Source organism: Dromiciops gliroides, chromosome 1 (genome assembly GCF_019393635.1).
Source record: "Dromiciops gliroides isolate mDroGli1 chromosome 1, mDroGli1.pri, whole genome shotgun sequence".
Taxonomy (NCBI): domain Eukaryota; kingdom Metazoa; phylum Chordata; class Mammalia; order Microbiotheria; family Microbiotheriidae; genus Dromiciops; species Dromiciops gliroides.
Window position 1 is genome coordinate 254,176,688 of NC_057861.1, and position 17,172 is coordinate 254,193,859.

Here is a 17,172-nt window from a genome sequence, read left to right on the forward strand (position 1 = left end):
GTGTTCCAAGATATCTTTAGTGTTACAGTTTTCTTGGTTGAATGTAGAGTCATTAAGTTTGTAGGATGTACTTTATTTGATAAAAACCATTTAAATCACTCTATCCTTTTCTTTTTCTTTTTTTTTTCTTTTTTTTTGCTGGGCATTGAGGGTTAAGTGACTTGCCCAGGGTCACACAGCTAGTAAGTGTCAAGTGTCCGAGGCCAGATTTGAACTCAGGTACTCCTGACTCCAGGGCCCGTGCTTTATCCACTGTGCCACCTAGCTGCCCCACTCTATTCTTTTTTTAAAAAAATTACGCAGCCAAGTTGAAGTTTGCCTGAGTAGAACAATGATAAGTATAACCTCTTTGAGGATGGGGATTGCTTTTATTTTTTCTTTGTACATAACATAGGGCTTGCGCATACTAAGAGCTTAATAAATGGTTGCTGATTTTTGATTATGAGAATGCCAGTGATAAATTATTTCTCTTGAATGTCTTTGCCAGGAAATGTGCACTAATGTTACTGCTACCAGGACAGGCAGACTCCATGACCTTCAAGACATAAAACCAAACATTCCAGCCCAGCTCTCCATAAGTGACTCCCTCCTGGATGTGATTGAATGCCAGGGAACAGCCAGATGGAAAGGAGTGCGGGTGCAGGTAGTGGTGCAAAGAGTATATTATCTTCCTGTCAGAAATGTCTCCCGATATCAACAAGGAAACAACTCCATCCAGTTAGCTGCCCCACTGGGAAATGCAGACCTGCACAGTGTTCGGTGAGTTGCTAAAGAACCTTGGCGTTCGGGTTCCATGGCCTAGGTATTTCTTTTGATGTGAAGGAACTGCAAGGAACTCAAGTCTTTGGAGCAAATGTATAGCTAGGCCTAGGAACCTTAAGGTTTATATGAGTTGACTTAGGTAGGGCAAGCCTATCTGGAAGGCAACCCGTTTATGAACTGAACCTGATACATAAAAATAGGTTACTTTTCATAAAGAAGATTTTTGTAGTTATAGTTTGTAGTTTTTAAGACAGAACAGTTTCCACATTCTTTTTTTTTCCAGTATCTCCCTATTGTTTATAGGACGAAATACAAATTATTTAGCTGGGTATTTAAAGCCATCCATTAGCTGATTCTAAACTACCTTCTTTCACATAATTTTTCTTCACGTGTTTTGTCTTCCAGCAGTCCAGCCATACTGGACTACTTAGCTCTCTTTCTCTCCTATCTATGTATTCATGCAGATTGTCTTTATGTCTGGATACCACTGTCTCTTTATTTCTACCTTTCAAAATCCTTTTCTTCTTTCAAGGCTTAGCTCAGGTGCCACTGGCTCCATGAAACTTCCCAGGGTCCCTTCAAATGAAAATATTCTCTCCCCACAGTTATTCTCTTCAGCCCTCAGTTTGGAAGCAGTTACCTCAAAGTTCTCTTGTGGCTCTATATCTTTTATTCTGTTGTTACATGGATATAGCCTAAGCCATTTCAAGCAGCCTAGCAGAGATACATTCACTACTACCCTTGGTCAAGATTGGAGACATTTGGGGACAATGCTTACTTATTACTTAAATAAGTAGGTACTTTATTTTTTTTTTTAGTAGAGTGGAGCTAAGGAAATTTTGGAGCAACATATTAGAAAATAAGCTTTTCTACACATTCAAAAATGTTTAATTTAAATTCATACATAATTTAATATTTAGAGGAAGACAGGAATATTACCAGCATCACAACTTTCTCATAAAAGCCCCTAGTCATATTTTATAGAACTCCAGAGTTCTGTAGAATGCAGATTAAGAAATCTTGTTATAACTTCATCCCTATTTAGTTAGATCATCAGAGAACTCCATATCTGGAGAATAGTATAATAACTTCCTGAAGAAATGCCTTTAGTACATTAACACTTAATATTAGATTTTATAGAGGGTCAACATAAAAAATGTCTAGGTAGAAAAGGTTTCTGCATCTCTTGAAAAACTATAGTTAAAGACATAGCCCATATATGTTGCCTAGTTTGCTTTATATGAAGATTTATGTGAAAAATTCTTCCTACAATTTAGTGCCAGGAAGATATTTGTCTCTCCAGAGCAACTTATGATACTTCCTTTTATTAAACAATGAGACCTGTTTAAGCCAATATGTTTCCCTTTTTCCCTAATAGTAGAATGCTCGAGACTTAAATTGTTGTTCAGCTAAAGTCAATAACTCATCCCAAATGCAATAATTCCCCAGTCCCTTTTTCACCCTGGTTTTTCTCCGATACTTTATTTTTAATTGCCCCTTTTTCCCACTGCAAATCAACTCGCATCCTTTTTGAAAGTATAGATAATGCAAAATATTAATGAGCAAATAATTAAAACTTTGACAGGGCCTACAAAATTTATTTTAAAGTGCTCTCCTTATGGCAACCATCAGAGTAAGAGGGAGAGATTGAAAAAGGAAGTTGTGTACATCTTCTTTTCTCTTCTATCGTGACGAGCTGATGCCTTTCCCTGTGGCTACACAAGCAGTACCAGCCATTCTATCTCTTTCACTCAGTGCTTGCTGCTATCTCTTTCTACCTGTAATTCGTTTACCTTTTCTTTTAAAAATTTAGATGCTGTAGTATTTGCTGCATAAAGGTTGTTTTTTTTCTATCCTACTATGTTATGGAAATGCTTGTTTTATTTCTTAAGTTTAGAATAAAATGCTATTGATTTTTTTAATTTAAAAAAATGAAATCAAGCAACATCTTTCAAGTTCCACTTTTATTTTTCAAGTTTTACCTTAAACTTTGTTTTGAAAGAATATGGCCTTGGGTTATTTGTTTCAAGAATCTGACCAGAGAAACAGCATGACATAGTGGATAGAGAACTAGCCTCAGAGCCAGGAATATCTGAGTTCAAGTCCTGCCTGTAACATATACTGTCTGTATGACCTTGCAAATCACTTAACTTCAGAATGCTCTAGAAATTCTCTAAGACTCAGTTTCAGAGAAGCTGCCACAACATCCATTGGTAAAGGAAGGGTCCTTACCTGGGAGTTGCCTATTTCAGTTAAATCAAAGGCCAGTCTCTAACTGTTTCAGAGAATGGTCTTCATCTCTTATCTAAAGGGTTTTCATGAAGATCATATGAGATAATATATGTAAAGTACTTTGCAAACCTTCAAGGGCTATATAAATGTTAACTATTATTATCAGTTACAAAATGTGCTAAGGATCTCCAACACTTTTTCTGGTGTTTGGAGCTATTTTTACCACCACCACCACCTACTTCAGGTATGTCATATAGCTATTGTCCCCACTTTGTTCAGATAACTATAATAATATTGGGAAATTTTGGGGAAGGGAGATAAAGATTTAGACCAGGCTAGATTTTAGTTAGTATTGGTACAAATAGATGAGTAGTGAAAACTTAAAATAAATGTATAATGTACATTTGGCACTGTTGTCAAAGATCATCCCTTGGGCACTATAAAAATGTTTATTTGTTGCCTGGCTCAGTGTCTTAAACATAGTGGACAACCAGTAAATACTTGTCTGTAGATAATGGCTCTACCTACTGAGGTAGAAGGTCTTTCCTTAGTAAATTATGGTGAGGGGCAGTTAGGTGGCGCAGTGGATAGAGCACTGGCCCTGGAGTCAGGAGTACCTGAGTTCAAATCCGGCCTCAGACACTTAACACTTATTAGCTGTGTGACCCTGGGCAAGTCACTTAACCCCAATTGCCACACTTAAAAAAAAATTTTTTTTAAAGTAAATTATGGTGAGATGTAGTGAGGCTGCACAGGTAGGGGTAAAAAGGTATGCTTCATAGCATCCTCCAGCCTTTAGCAAATGCTTAGGCATTCAGTTCAGTTCAACAGATGTATGCCTTGTGTCTGCTGGGTGCAAGAGCTAGAGATTGGTGTGGTGTAACCAGGGATCCCTGGCACATGAAACAGAAGCTAGAGCCAACCACCCCCCCGCCGGAGTACTTGGGGGACAACAAAAGGCACCCCAAACCAGACAATCCAGTCTGAGGTTAGGTAATTGGCACTCCTGGATCACAGCCCAGTTGGCAATACTGTAGGCTGTTAATGCTTTATTTTGGCATTCTTGTAGTCCTCTGGATTTCTGAAGTTGTTTGAATTCTAGAAAATAAGATCCTACATTTGAAATCTTAGGGCAACATTGCCTTTATGTTGGTTTGGAACATGTATGATCAATCAGTCAATGAACAAACATTTTTACGCAACTACTATTTGCATTCATTTTCAAAGTTGCTACTTCCCAAAAGAAGGGAAATACCTATTTCTTGGCCTTGTAGGAAATCACTCTTGCTGCCTTCAGGTAGGTTTCATTGTGAGCATCTGGTATAGGAATGAATTAGATAAAAGGTCTGAAGGATGTGTAATGTTAAGTGTTTAAGATGTGCACATGTGCTTAACTGGGAAATGAGTTTCCTTTGTGAAACCTACTCCACCTGAATAGGCAAACCACATATTCAGTGGAGGTGGAGAGCCAGGCTGAGTCACACTGGCAAGATAGCATGATGAAACTAGCTTCATTATTGCTTCTGCTCTATTTGTTTTGTGAGTAATCAAAACCAAGCTTAGTATCCAAGACTATCCCTCCAGCCCCTTCCATGGTACCTGTTTTACTTGTTAAATGCATGTGTGAGAGTTGAGACCTAAAGCATGATGAATCATTACCAGTGTTGAGCCTTGAATACTTTGGATAAGCAACTTGGAACACCTATTAATGCATGTGCTGGCAAGAAGATTGTGGTGGTAAAGGGCTAAGCAGGGAAAAACTCAAAAAATAAGAGATTAGCAGTAATGGGAAGAACAGTCAATGAGATGATAGCCTCTCATAAGGGAACAGGGAGGAGAAAGCTCTCAGGTGTTTTTTAACTGAGTGATGGATAACTGTGCACATTCAAGGGTCGGGTGTTTCTGGGAGCAGTGGGAAACATAAAAGTACTTTTCCTTAAGGAAAATAAGTCGGGGCATTCAGAAAAACCAAAATAAATTGAGACTGCATGAAATATGCAAAAGTCCTGGATTCAGAAGTCCTGGGTTCTGGTTCCGGCTCTGCCCGCTCACTGGTGATGTGTCTTTGGATAAATCATTCAAGCTTTCTGGCTCTCAATTTTTTCTTCTGTAAATTAGGATTAATATCTACCCTGCCTACCCCAGGGCTTTTACTATTATGAGGACTAAATAAGGTAATGAATTTGAAAGTACTTTGTAAGTTGTAAAGAGCTGTACAAATGTAAGATGGTTCAATAGCACATTTAAAATGTATGTGCCCTTGGACAAATCCCATTTTATCAGTTTTCAGATGGGAGCTCTGAGAATTTTGAATACTTAGGCTTTTAGGAACCAGCTCTAATGAGGATTCAAGTGATCCTTAATCTAGTCTAGAACCCCATGCTGAAAAAAATCCAGCCCTCTATTTAAGAAGCCAGGGGTTCTTAACCTATCATCCTTGAATTTTTCTGTGTGTATATTTAAATAAAATTGATTTTCTTTGTAATCCTATGTATTTTTTAAATGCATTTCAAAATACTATTCTGAATAGACTACCAAAAGAGTCTATGACATGAAAAAAAGTTAAGAACACCTGGTTTCACAAATTAAATTACATGATATGAAAAAGAGCCAAGAGGACCTGGTGGATAGAGGGCAGGTCTTAGAGTCAGGATGACCTGCATTCAGATGCAACCTCTGACACATGCTGACTCTGTGAGCCTGTGGAAGTACCTTAACCTCACAGTGCCTCGGGCAACTTTCTGAGACTCTTCAGTTGTAGAACAGGTGCATATCTATGTTGGCAGAAGAACTGTGCTCACTTGAGAACTCCCTACACAGATGAACTCACATGTCCTGAGGATCTTCCCCCCACAAATTATATAAAATAAAGCTGTTCAGGGGCAGCTAGGTGGCACAGTGGATAGAGCACCGGCCCTGGAGTCAGGAGTACCTGAGTTCAAATCCGGCCTCAGACACTTAACACTTACTAGCTGTGTGACCTTGGGCAAGTCACTTAACCCCAATTGCCTCACTAAAAAAAAATAAAGCTGTTCGATTATGTTAAGGCCCTCACTTATGTTTCACAAATGTGTACATAAAACACTCGCTCCATTGCAATTTTACTCTGATGCCTCATGGTAGCATGAAGGTAACTTTGGGCCATCAAAGGATTATGTCAGTGAAGCAGTCCCTAAGGAGCCTGAAGTCTCAAGAGTATAGACCTAGCAATGGACTGTTGTCTGGAGACGCACCTACCTGATTCTGAAATACCACTTCACTAACAGGTTGATCATAAGGACATGATTTTTTTAGCCATGGTAATTCATACCAAGGCATGAAAGGATTGTAATCCATGTCACTGTAGCATTTTAAATGCTTATTGATTAGTTATTCCCATGAGGGGAAAAAAAGGAAATTGGCCTAAAATAGGGGTTCTTAATCTAGAATCCATAAACTTGTTCATTTTATTAAATTTGATAACTGTATTTCGACATAGTTTCCTTTGTAGTCCTGTGTATTTTATCAATCCTCAGCCTCATTTGCATAAGACTTCTTATTGGTGGGAAATGATCATTCAGTGCTTCACACCTGTGAAGGGTTCATGTTCTTTTGGCACAGTGAATAGAGCCCTGCCCCTGAAGCTGGGAGAACCTGAGTTCAAATTTGATCTGCCACTTACTAACTTTGTGACCCTGGGCAAGTCACACTGCCAGTTGCCTTAAACATCCAGGACCGTTTCCAGTGGTCCTGATCTATATCTTGTCACTGGACTCAGATGTCTCTGGAGGAGAGAGTAAGGTTATTGACCTTGCACAGCCCTCCCTCACTTGAATCCAGTTCAATGCAAGTCATGACATTACTCTGATGTCATGGTTCTCTTTGAGAAAGAAGGACAAACAACATTTAGAAGCTGTGAGAGGAGCAGAGTTGTTGAGCATGCTGGAGAGAATAGATCCTAATTCTCCTGGCTTTTGGATTCAAGAGAACATACATATTATTCCAGTAGAGAGGGAGGGAGGGAGAGAGAAGGGAGGGCAGGTAGGCATAGAGACAGAGAGACAGAGACAGACTCTGAAAGTGGAATCCAAGGCCCATGGAGCATTGAATTATTTGCATCAAATAAAAAAGAGGAAGACATTTAACCATATTTTTTTCAATGCAACATAAAGGTGACTTTGAATTGTCACATACGTATATATATTTTGCTTTTCTGAAAATTACATGATCACAAGGCAAAGATGACATCCTTGATTAAGGGATAAGAAAAAAGTCAGACTTTTATAAACAGTTGTCTACCACAGAACATATCTTCACAGTCACACAATTGGTTGGGAGATAGAGATAATCATAGAATCATATATTTAGAGCTGAAAGGGATCTTGGAGGTCAAAGAGTATACCCTCCTCATTTTACAGATAAGGAACATGAGTCATAGGTAGTTGATAGAACATTTATTAATCAATTATATGTCAGGCGCACTGGACTAAATTCTGGAGATAAAAAATATGTTCAAAAAACCAGACCTTACTTACCTTCAAGGAGATTATATTCTAATGTTAGAAGACGACATACATAAACGTTCTGGAAAATGGGAGGAAGGAAGGAAGAAAGGAGAGGAATTACAGGGGCAATTTGGCAGGTGAGGGTAAGATGAAATCCAGGGGGAGTAAGGGGGAGAATATCTGGGGTCCTGCCTAAAGTGATGCTGGGAAAGGAGTCACCAGTGAGGAAAGGAGGTCTCCAGGCTGCAATGCCACCCTGGTAGAAAAAGAGAGAGTCTAGGCAGAGGCTTAGACACCTTTAACTGACTTGCCCTGTGTTACACAAGTAGATAGATGTGGGAGATGAGATTTAAGATACCACTGTGTCTATTGTTTGTGGGTTACCCCAAAAAAAAAACCCTGAAATTTTAAAGATGCCTAAAAAAAGTGATTTTCAATGCATATGTTAAAATTATATGTGATTCTATGATATGAAAATCTAACTTTGTTCAGTAATCTTTTGGGTACCCAAATCAAAGGAGGTAAAAACCAGAAAAACACAGAGCTCAACTAATATAGTATTGTGGAGGATAACATAGCTTTTCCTCACCAGACTCCCCCTCTCAAAAAAAAAAAAAAGTTATCACATGGCCTACATAGACTTGTTCTAAAGATTTTTTTTTAATGTTAACCCTTTACACCTACCACTTCTAATACAGAACATAATGTGACTGGACTCTAAAACATGACTAAGTTAACAATAGTACTTTCACATTCATTAGTTCATCTTTTGCAGGGTACTAAAGGAGATAAAAATATAAAGACAGTCCTATCTAGCTATCATTTATATAAGAGCTTTAAGGTTTGCAAAGGACTTTTCATATGTTACTATTCAATCCTCACAATAGCCCTTTGGAGTAGGTGCTCTTGTTATCCCCATTTAACAAATGAGGAAATTGAGGCCGAGAGAGGTTGCCCAGGTCAGGAAGCTAGTAAGAATCAGAGTTAGAATTTGAACTCAGATCAGCAGCAGGTAGAGACCGTGGCTGATGGTGGATACTTCCTGTCCTTATGGAATCCCATCTCTCTGCTATGAGGGAGAAGGTAAGTTCCATTATCGCTTTTCTGGGGTATCCATTGTTTTTTCTTCACCTTCATCTTTATAGGAAACTTGAAGTCTTTTCCTTTGCTGTTCAAAATGGAGTAAGTTAGTGTATGTCAAAGCCTATTAAAGAGAAATCTGTATATCACAAGGTGGGCTGTTTTGTTGGGGAACTTCTTAGTGTTGTTTCACTGAACAAGCAAAAAAATTTCCCAGGAAATGTTAATATTAACTTTATGTTTCACTACAGTCATACCTGAACACAGTCGGCTTGAGCATTACTCATAATTATTTTCTTTATGCAGTATCTAAAGATATTGCCTTTTTGAAATAAAGAAAAGATTATCTCCTTAAGGCACCTAGTATGCCAACCTTGAAATTAAATTAGATCTGTTGGATACTGAGCCATCCTCCTTGTTCAGAATCAGACATGGTAAAGCAAAAGATCATGTCTTGTGAACTGTGAAATATCCAAAAGGTAGTCCAGATTTCAGCAATAAAAAAACATTCTTTTGAAAGTCCTATCACTTTTAAAAAACTTTTTTGGGGGGCCTTTGGGAATTGATGAAATATTTCAACTTTCTCCTACTATTATTATAGATTAAGTTATTGTAGGCAGGAACAGGTAGAGAATGAGCCCCATTTATAAGACATTCCTGATCATGGTGATTGAACAACCAGTCAGTATAGTGACTAAAATAAAGTATAAAAATTAAAAATTCCAGAGAATCAATAATGAAACATATCTTCTATCACATGAAAGAGAGATGGGGGTTTTCTAGCACAGTAAGGTATATATCATCAGCCACTTTCTGTCACTATCTGCTGTTTTTTGCTTAATTGCTAAGTGCTCATTGAACTTTTTGAAAGAATCATAGAGTTAAAGAATTTTGGAACTGTATGAAATCTTATGGATCATCTAGTCCAACTCATATTTCAGGTGAAGAAAAAGGCTCAGATTAAGTCAGCTAACTTGCCCAGAAACACAGTGGGACAATTCATGGCAGAATTTTAATAAAATCAGTAAACATTTGTTAAGCACCAACTATGGGCCAGACACTGTTAAACTCTGGAAATAAAATAAGAGGCAAAAGACAGCCCTGCCCTCTAGTAGCTTACAATCTCCATCTTTATTCTTAGTCTGTTATTCTTTCTACTACACCAGGAATGAATGCTGGTTTTCTTCTTAAAATACTCACTTTCTGTCTGTTTGAGATATTTGGAGAAACAGTGGTATAATTATTACCCCTCACAAATACCAGTACCTCCTTTCTCATTATATCAAGAGTATATACTGGGGAGGCGGGGGGGGGGGGGCGAGGTGGCGCAGTGGATAAAGCACCAGCCCTGGATTCAGGAGTACCTGAGTTCAAATCTAGACTCAGACACTTGACACTTACTAGCTGTGTGACCCTGGGCAAGTCACTTAACCCCCATTGCCCTGCAAAAAAAAAAAAGGGGGGGCATAAACTGGGATAGTAAAATATATATTATATACTAGATTGCATAGATAGGATGGCATGATCTCTCATTCCTGAGTATTCCTTCTATCATATAGAGGTTATGAATTATGCCAAATAGTAATACTACTTGTATAAATATCTCTCAGACACAAATTATGAGAATCATTTGTGAAAAAATATAAAGGTGAAATGAGAAGGGAATGCAATTTAATAGTCATTATGTGTTCCATTTCATGCAAAAAAAAAAAATTGCCCTAAACTCGATTTAGGCAGAGTTGATTTTCTCTTTGCACTTCGTATTCCTGTTTTTCTACTTGATATAGGCTAAAAAGAAACAAGCCCTGAAGTAAAAGCATCATTCTGTTTAGGAAACAAAAAGACTTCTCCAAAACTGTCATTCTTTTTTTTTTTTTCTGTTTAGAGTACATTGTGAATATTTTAACCACTTCAGGAATTTTAAAATATATTTTAAATTTTGAAGTAGTTTTCCATAAATATTGAAAACCCATTTCTGTGTACACAATTAAAACCTGAAATGGAGATAAGAGACATTTCTAACATGCAATCATGCACTGTTTAAATCATTTGAATTACCTATTTCCTGTTTATCTTCTACTTGGGGGGAAAAGAGGCCTACTAATATCAAATATAATGTAATTTAGATCAATTAAATGTTCTGTTTAGATATACTTGTGTATCAGGGAAAAGGGAAGAAGAATGTCATACTGTATACAGAACAAAGTGAGACCACAGTGAAAACATTTTGCCAGTTGTTTTGAAAGATGCTCACATGCTTTTTAAAAATAAACCTTTCAGAATAAACAGTGATCTGTGCCCTTTTTCATTTTAAAGCATAAGCTTTTAAAAAAAAAATCTTCAAGTGGTGACTCAAATTTGCATTTCGTTAACATTTACTAAGCATCTACTTGGCAAGATGTCAGGTACAGAACGATTTAAGCAGAATTAAATATGTAGGGACTCTCAGGAGCTATAGACCAAAGAGTGATGTGGCGCAACAAACACACCTACAGTTGTACAAACATTAGTAGATAACCCCATGACAATGGTAAAAATCAAAACAGAAGGAAAGAAATATGTTGAAACATATTCCTTGGCCTTAGAGGCCTTTGAATCTGTCACCTTGATGCTACACTGGATAGTAGCATAATCAAATGTAGATTCCTATCCTATTCAGTTCCCCCACAATTTGACCTACTTATATTTACTCTTATTTCACAAATAACTGATGATCATTTATTTTTTAAAAAACCACACAGGCACTTTATTTAAAATTCATTATGTGAAAGGCATTCCTACCCCTGTTACAGTTAAGGAAAGTAGTTTATTATTAAAGATGTTTTATGAAAATACCACAACATGAAGGCTAGTGTAATTACACATAAAATGGTGGTCATTGGTGGTGATTAGTCTTAGGAATTGAGCAAAGAAATAAAAAGCAGAGGGAATGAGACAAATACAAGGAAAGCACTTCCATAAATGGTGGACGATGATGATTAAAAGCATTAGATTAGGGGGCGGCTAGGTGGCGCAGTGGATAAAGCACCGGCCCTGGATTCAGGAGGACCTGAGTTCAAATCCGGCCTCAGACACTTGACACTTACTAGCTGTGTGACTCTGGGCAAGTCACTTAACCCCCATTGCCCTGCCCCAAAAAAAAATAAAATCAAAAGCATTAGATTATATTTAAATTTGCTTTGCAGGAAGCAAAATTTATGCCAAACAAGCCCTAAATCACTTTGAAAGGAAGTTTATCAGCAGGGTAGACCTGACTACATAGCTGTATGTGCAGCCATGTTCACATATTATTGATCTCCCTGGATCGTTATTGTTATAGGGGATTTGTGGTAGTCCTTAGATATTCCTCAATGAAGAACTACAGTCTTGCACACAGTCCAATTAGAATTAAAGTGGTCTTTTATTTGGTGCTAAGAAAGTGACTCAGTGGAAAATCAAAGACTTCACCCCTGGGAAGGAGGGCTTAGAAACATTTTCTTCCTAGAAAAGAGGGAACGATAAATGAGGTATCCACTTGGAAGCTGGAAAATTCCCTTTTGGAGTGGGGTGGGGAAAGCTTGGATGCTTGTCATATTCCTGAGAGTCAAGGGGGATTTTTTTGAAATGATGGTCCTGACCTTTGGGGTTATCTCTGTCTCCTATCTCTGGTCAGGTAGTAGCTATGCCTAATTGACTTTCCTGCTATAGAATTTTATCTCCCCTTACTTCTTAGGTATGTCTGTCTTGATTTCTGGTTGGTCAATCTAAACTTTTAATAGTCCCTTGATTCCTCAATATGTATGTCCTGTTATCTGGTCATCTTTGGCTTTGCTTCTCACAGGAGAAACTTCTGATTTATTCCCAAGCCCCATGTCAGTTACATTCTCTCTTCCTGCTTGTAAGACTTTAATTTCTCTCTAATTCAGTCGATTGGTATTCCCTTTTCCTATGATCCAGCAGTACATCATAGAATCTTAGATTTATTGGAGTTGGAAGGGACCTTAGAGGTTGTCTAGTCTAACCCCACTTCATTTTACAGATGAGATGACTAAGGCCTATCAAGGTCAAGTGACTTTGCCAAGGTCACATAGATATACTAAGTAACAGAACAATCATGTGAACATAGGTCCATTGAAATGGATTCTAAATATAGCAGTTTTTCCATTATACCATGGTGGTACGTCTTCTTAGGCTGGTACTCTGAAACAGGGATGTACTCTATGCTCACAGATTTAGAATGAAAGAGAACCTTGGAAGCCCATCATTTTATAGATGAGAAAACCAAGGTTGAGAGGTTAGGTGACATTTTGGGCATCTCAAAGGGAGCAGGATTTGATCCCAAGTCTTTCTGACACCCAAACCAGCAATCCATTCACTACACACACTCCAGCTCTCATCACCATCTCGCTAACCATTCACTGGGTCTACTCAACAATCATTTATTAAGCTTCCTCTCTGTGCTAGACCGTGTACTATCTGTTCAAGATACCAAAACAAAAGTGAAACAGTATCTATCTTTAAGCAGTTTGTATTCTGTAGCTGAAATTTCCTCATCTTAATGAATTGGGGTATTTTACATGGGATGCCAAGAGGATTGTGATATGTTTGGGGTTTTTCTTCATTTTGGACAGGACCTGTGATTTCTCCAATGGAAGGGAACTACCTGTACTAGAGCTTCTAATCTAAGACAGTCACCCGGGGCACTGAAAAGTTAAATGACTTGCTATGGGCCACATAGTTAATAGGATTGACCACTAGTCTGAGGAAGAACATGAGCCAAGTCTGGTCTTCCTGACTCTGAGACAAGTTTTCAATGAGCCTACTCCTTATATATGTTTGTTTGTTTTAAGGAAACCTTAGTTCATACTGTAGTCTCTCCTTTTATCTGTACTTGATTTGTATCTATTGGAAAACTCATTTGCTTTCTTAATCTATCTCTTAAATCCACCACTTATTTCACCATTGCCCATTTCCTACCCTCTGACCAGCCTCATGTCTCTGATGAACTTGTGAAATGCCTTCTTGAATGTCGTAGTACCACATCATGTCATTTCTCTAGGTCATTTGGCTCTGTTTTTGTCAGACATTTTTTGTTCTTAATCATTACTCTAAGATCTACTAATCTCTTTTCTTTGTTATTCTGTTTATCACAATGAAGTGATACATCCTTTATTTTCTTGACCTCTTAAACTTTAGTTCTCACGAAGTTCCTTTTCTTTTTCATCTGTTATATTGTCAAACTTTCCAGACCTACCCTCTGTCTCATTTACTAAAAGCATGATCATCTCCTACTTTTACTGCTTAAGCTTCCTCTTTGGCATTCCCACTTGTTCTTCTCATTCTGACTCACTTCTGAGGCTTAACTGGGGTAGAATCCCAGAGAACTCTGCCTGGTTATCATTGGGGGTTTTTTCTCCTCTTAAAAAAAAAAAAAGAGTTACTGCAAAGGAGAATTCAGAAATAGAGGGTCTTTACTGAAAGGTAACGGAAGGAATCCATCCTGTTTGCCTTGAAAGCCCTCTTCTCTCTTTGTTCACTCCTCATTCTTAGTTATTCAAAAGAAGACTTCTAAAACTTCCACCATTTTGCAGCCACAAGTTCCTTACTGACCACAGTATTTTATCACCACAACTTGTCCTCTTAGCCTTGGTTCATCTTAACCAATATTGTTTCCAATTCCCTTTATAGTGGTCCTTTGCTGCTTCTGATCTCTCTAAACCTTAATCCCGCCACAATTTCCATGCAAAAACCTGTTTTCCATTCCCCCACAGTGAAAAGATCACAAGGGGATAGGTTTTTGACACTTAAAGAAAGAAATCACTTTGGCATCTTTCAGCTACTCCCCCTCTTCTTCTAACTGCAAAGAGGGTGACAAAATAATGGCAGCCAGTCTTTTGACCAAGTTGGTCTTGAAGATTAGATTGTGTAAGGAGGCCACCCTATTCCAAACCTTTTTTCCTACTTTCATTTATATCCTCCTTAAATTTTTTTTTTTTTTTTTGGTGAGGCAGTTGGGGTTAAGTGACTTGCCCAGGGTCACACAGATAGTAAGTGTCAAGTATCTGAAGCCGGATTTGAATTCAGGTCCTCTTGACTCCAGGGCCAGTGCTCTATCCTCTGTGCCACCTAGCTGCCACTCCTCAATTCTTGATACATCTGTCTAGTCCTAGACATCTCTAAATGGTTGTACCTCCATCACCTCAGACTCAGTATGTCTAAAACTAAATTCATTATCTTTTCTATGCCTTGAAACCAATTTCTTCTTACTCCTCAATTAATTACCTTACCATCCTCATTGTCAGCTAAACCTAAAATCTTGGAATAATATTGAACTCTTCCTTCTCTCTAACATCCTATATTGAACATTTAAAAAATTCTATCAAGTCCATCATGTTGGGTTTTTTCCCCATTTGTTTTTGTTTTTTACAGGCAGCTAGGTTGCACTGGACCTAGAATCAGAAGGCATGACTCAAAATCTAGCCTCAGGTACTTATTAGCACTATGACTCTGGGAAAAGTCACAACCTCTGGCTGACTCAATTTCTTCATCTGTAAAATGGAGATACTAATAGTACCTAATCCTGGGGTAATTGTGAGAATAAAATAAGAAAATATTTGCAAAGTGCTATGTAAACCTTAAAGTGCTATAAAAATGTTAGTTAATATTATAATCTGTTGACTAGTTTTGATGATTTTTTTTTCCTTTAAAAACATATTTGTTTTAAAGGATGGCTCTTTGGGGACTGGGGGAAAGAAATTACAGAGGTAGGAAGAAATACGTTGACAATATACAAATAAAAAGTATTTTTTTAAAATTCTATTGATTTTTGTTTGCTCAATAACTTTCACTTCTCACAGTGCCACTATTCTAGTTCAGATCCTCATTCTGTCCCACATGAAGTAATGAGATGCTTTCCTAAATTAGTTGTTCTATTCTTCCTCAATCTATCCTACTCACTATTACTGGAATAATCTTCCTAAAGTGAAGTTTTGATCATTTGCCCTCATGCCCCAAAACCTTTAATAGCTCACTATTACCTATCGGACAAGTTCCAGACCCCTTTTTTCTCAGTGACCTCAGGCCTTAACTCTCACCTCTTTGCTTAAACCCTCTAGTCTGGTCAGCTTAATCTACTCAGTACTCCAGGAAAACTGTATTAATTCCTGTTGCCCTGACTTGTCTTTGTGTCTTTACTCATGCCATTCTCTCTGCCTGAAATATGTCACCCTCAAAGAATCATAGAATATCAGAGTTGGAAAGGACCTCAGAGGCCATGTGGGTCTGCCTCTCTGCCACGTTTATTATTTTATACTTCATTCCTCTCCCTCTCCCTCCTGTCTCCAACTATGAAATCCAACCGTTGCTTTAAGGCTAGGCTCCAATACTGTTTTATCCACAAAGCCTTCCACCATCCCTCCCAGCCACAAGTGAGTTCTTCCTCTTCTGAACCCTTATAATACTGGTTTGTACCTTCCTTATGACAATTTTCCCCTTTGTTCCTGATGCTTTTTCTTTGGAAATTCTGTTGTGTTACTGAAAGGGGCTAGAGACCTCTTAAGTGGCTCCACACCCTTCTGTGCCCACAGGTCTGATCTTGAAGCACATTAGAGCAGTCCTCCAAAACTTTTATATAACCTCAACTGTAGACCTGCCACATATCACAGTTGCCTTAACATGTCTTATCCTCTCCTCAGAAGTGTGTTCTCGTCCTGAGTAGGTCCTAGTAGGAGGTTGTAGTTAGTATTTAAAGAATGAATGGGGCAGCTAGATGGCACAGTGGATAGAGCACCGGCCCTGGAGTCACGAGTACCTGAGTTCAAATCCGGCCTCAGACACTTAACACTTACTAGCTGTGTGACCCTGGGCAAGTCACTTAACCCCAATTGCCTCACTAAAAAAAAAAAAAAAAAGAATGAACGACAGAATCATTGAATATTAGAATTAGAACTTTAGAAGACCTCTAGTCTAACTTCTCACTCAGTAGATGAAGTCCTTTTAGCTTCTGCTCATACACTTCCAGTGTTAGAACCTCATTTCCTTATGAGGTAATCCAGCATATATTCATTATTTCTCAAGTTTCTAAGGAAGAAGGCATCAGCATTTCCCCCATATGTCCTTGACCTACTGCTATTTTTCTGTGTAGCGTGTTGCTAGGTGGCACAGTGGAGAGAGGGCTAGGTTTGGAATCAGGAAGTTCTGAGTTTGAATCTTGCTTTAGATACTTCCTAGCTGAATAACCCTGGGAAAGTCACTTCACTCAGCCTCAGTTTCTTCATCTGTAAAATGAGAATAATAGCACCTATATCACAGGGTTGTTGTGAAGATCAAATAAGATGACATAGGAAATGTTTTTCAAATCTGAAAGATCTTTATAAATGCTATTAATATTACCATCTGATTGAATGAAATAAGTGTTTCATGGTAGAATTTTAGTCTCACATTTGAAAGCGGAACATATACACATATGACATGTGTATGACATATGCACACACATATATGCACACATATACACACTTTCATTGCTTCATAAATGCTAAACAATAATAACCTGTGCCCTTTGGCTGATCTTCCCCATTTCTCAGACATATGTAACCAGCATGACAAACTTGACAAGCTCAATGAAATTGTGAAGCAG

General features: G+C 38.1%; 1 protein-coding gene across 2 annotated transcripts in view; it reads left to right on the forward strand.

Annotated features, from left to right (window-relative positions):
- The window catches only part of SPIDR (scaffold protein involved in DNA repair), a 591,441-nt gene that overhangs the window by 359,160 nt on the left and 215,109 nt on the right, over positions 1-17,172 (forward strand). For both annotated transcript variants that reach the window (XM_043963245.1, XM_043963251.1), the window contains exon 10: positions 488-759. In XM_043963245.1, coding sequence (XP_043819180.1) covers positions 488-759 — 272 coding nt within the window. The remainder of the gene's footprint in view (positions 1-487; positions 760-17,172) is intronic.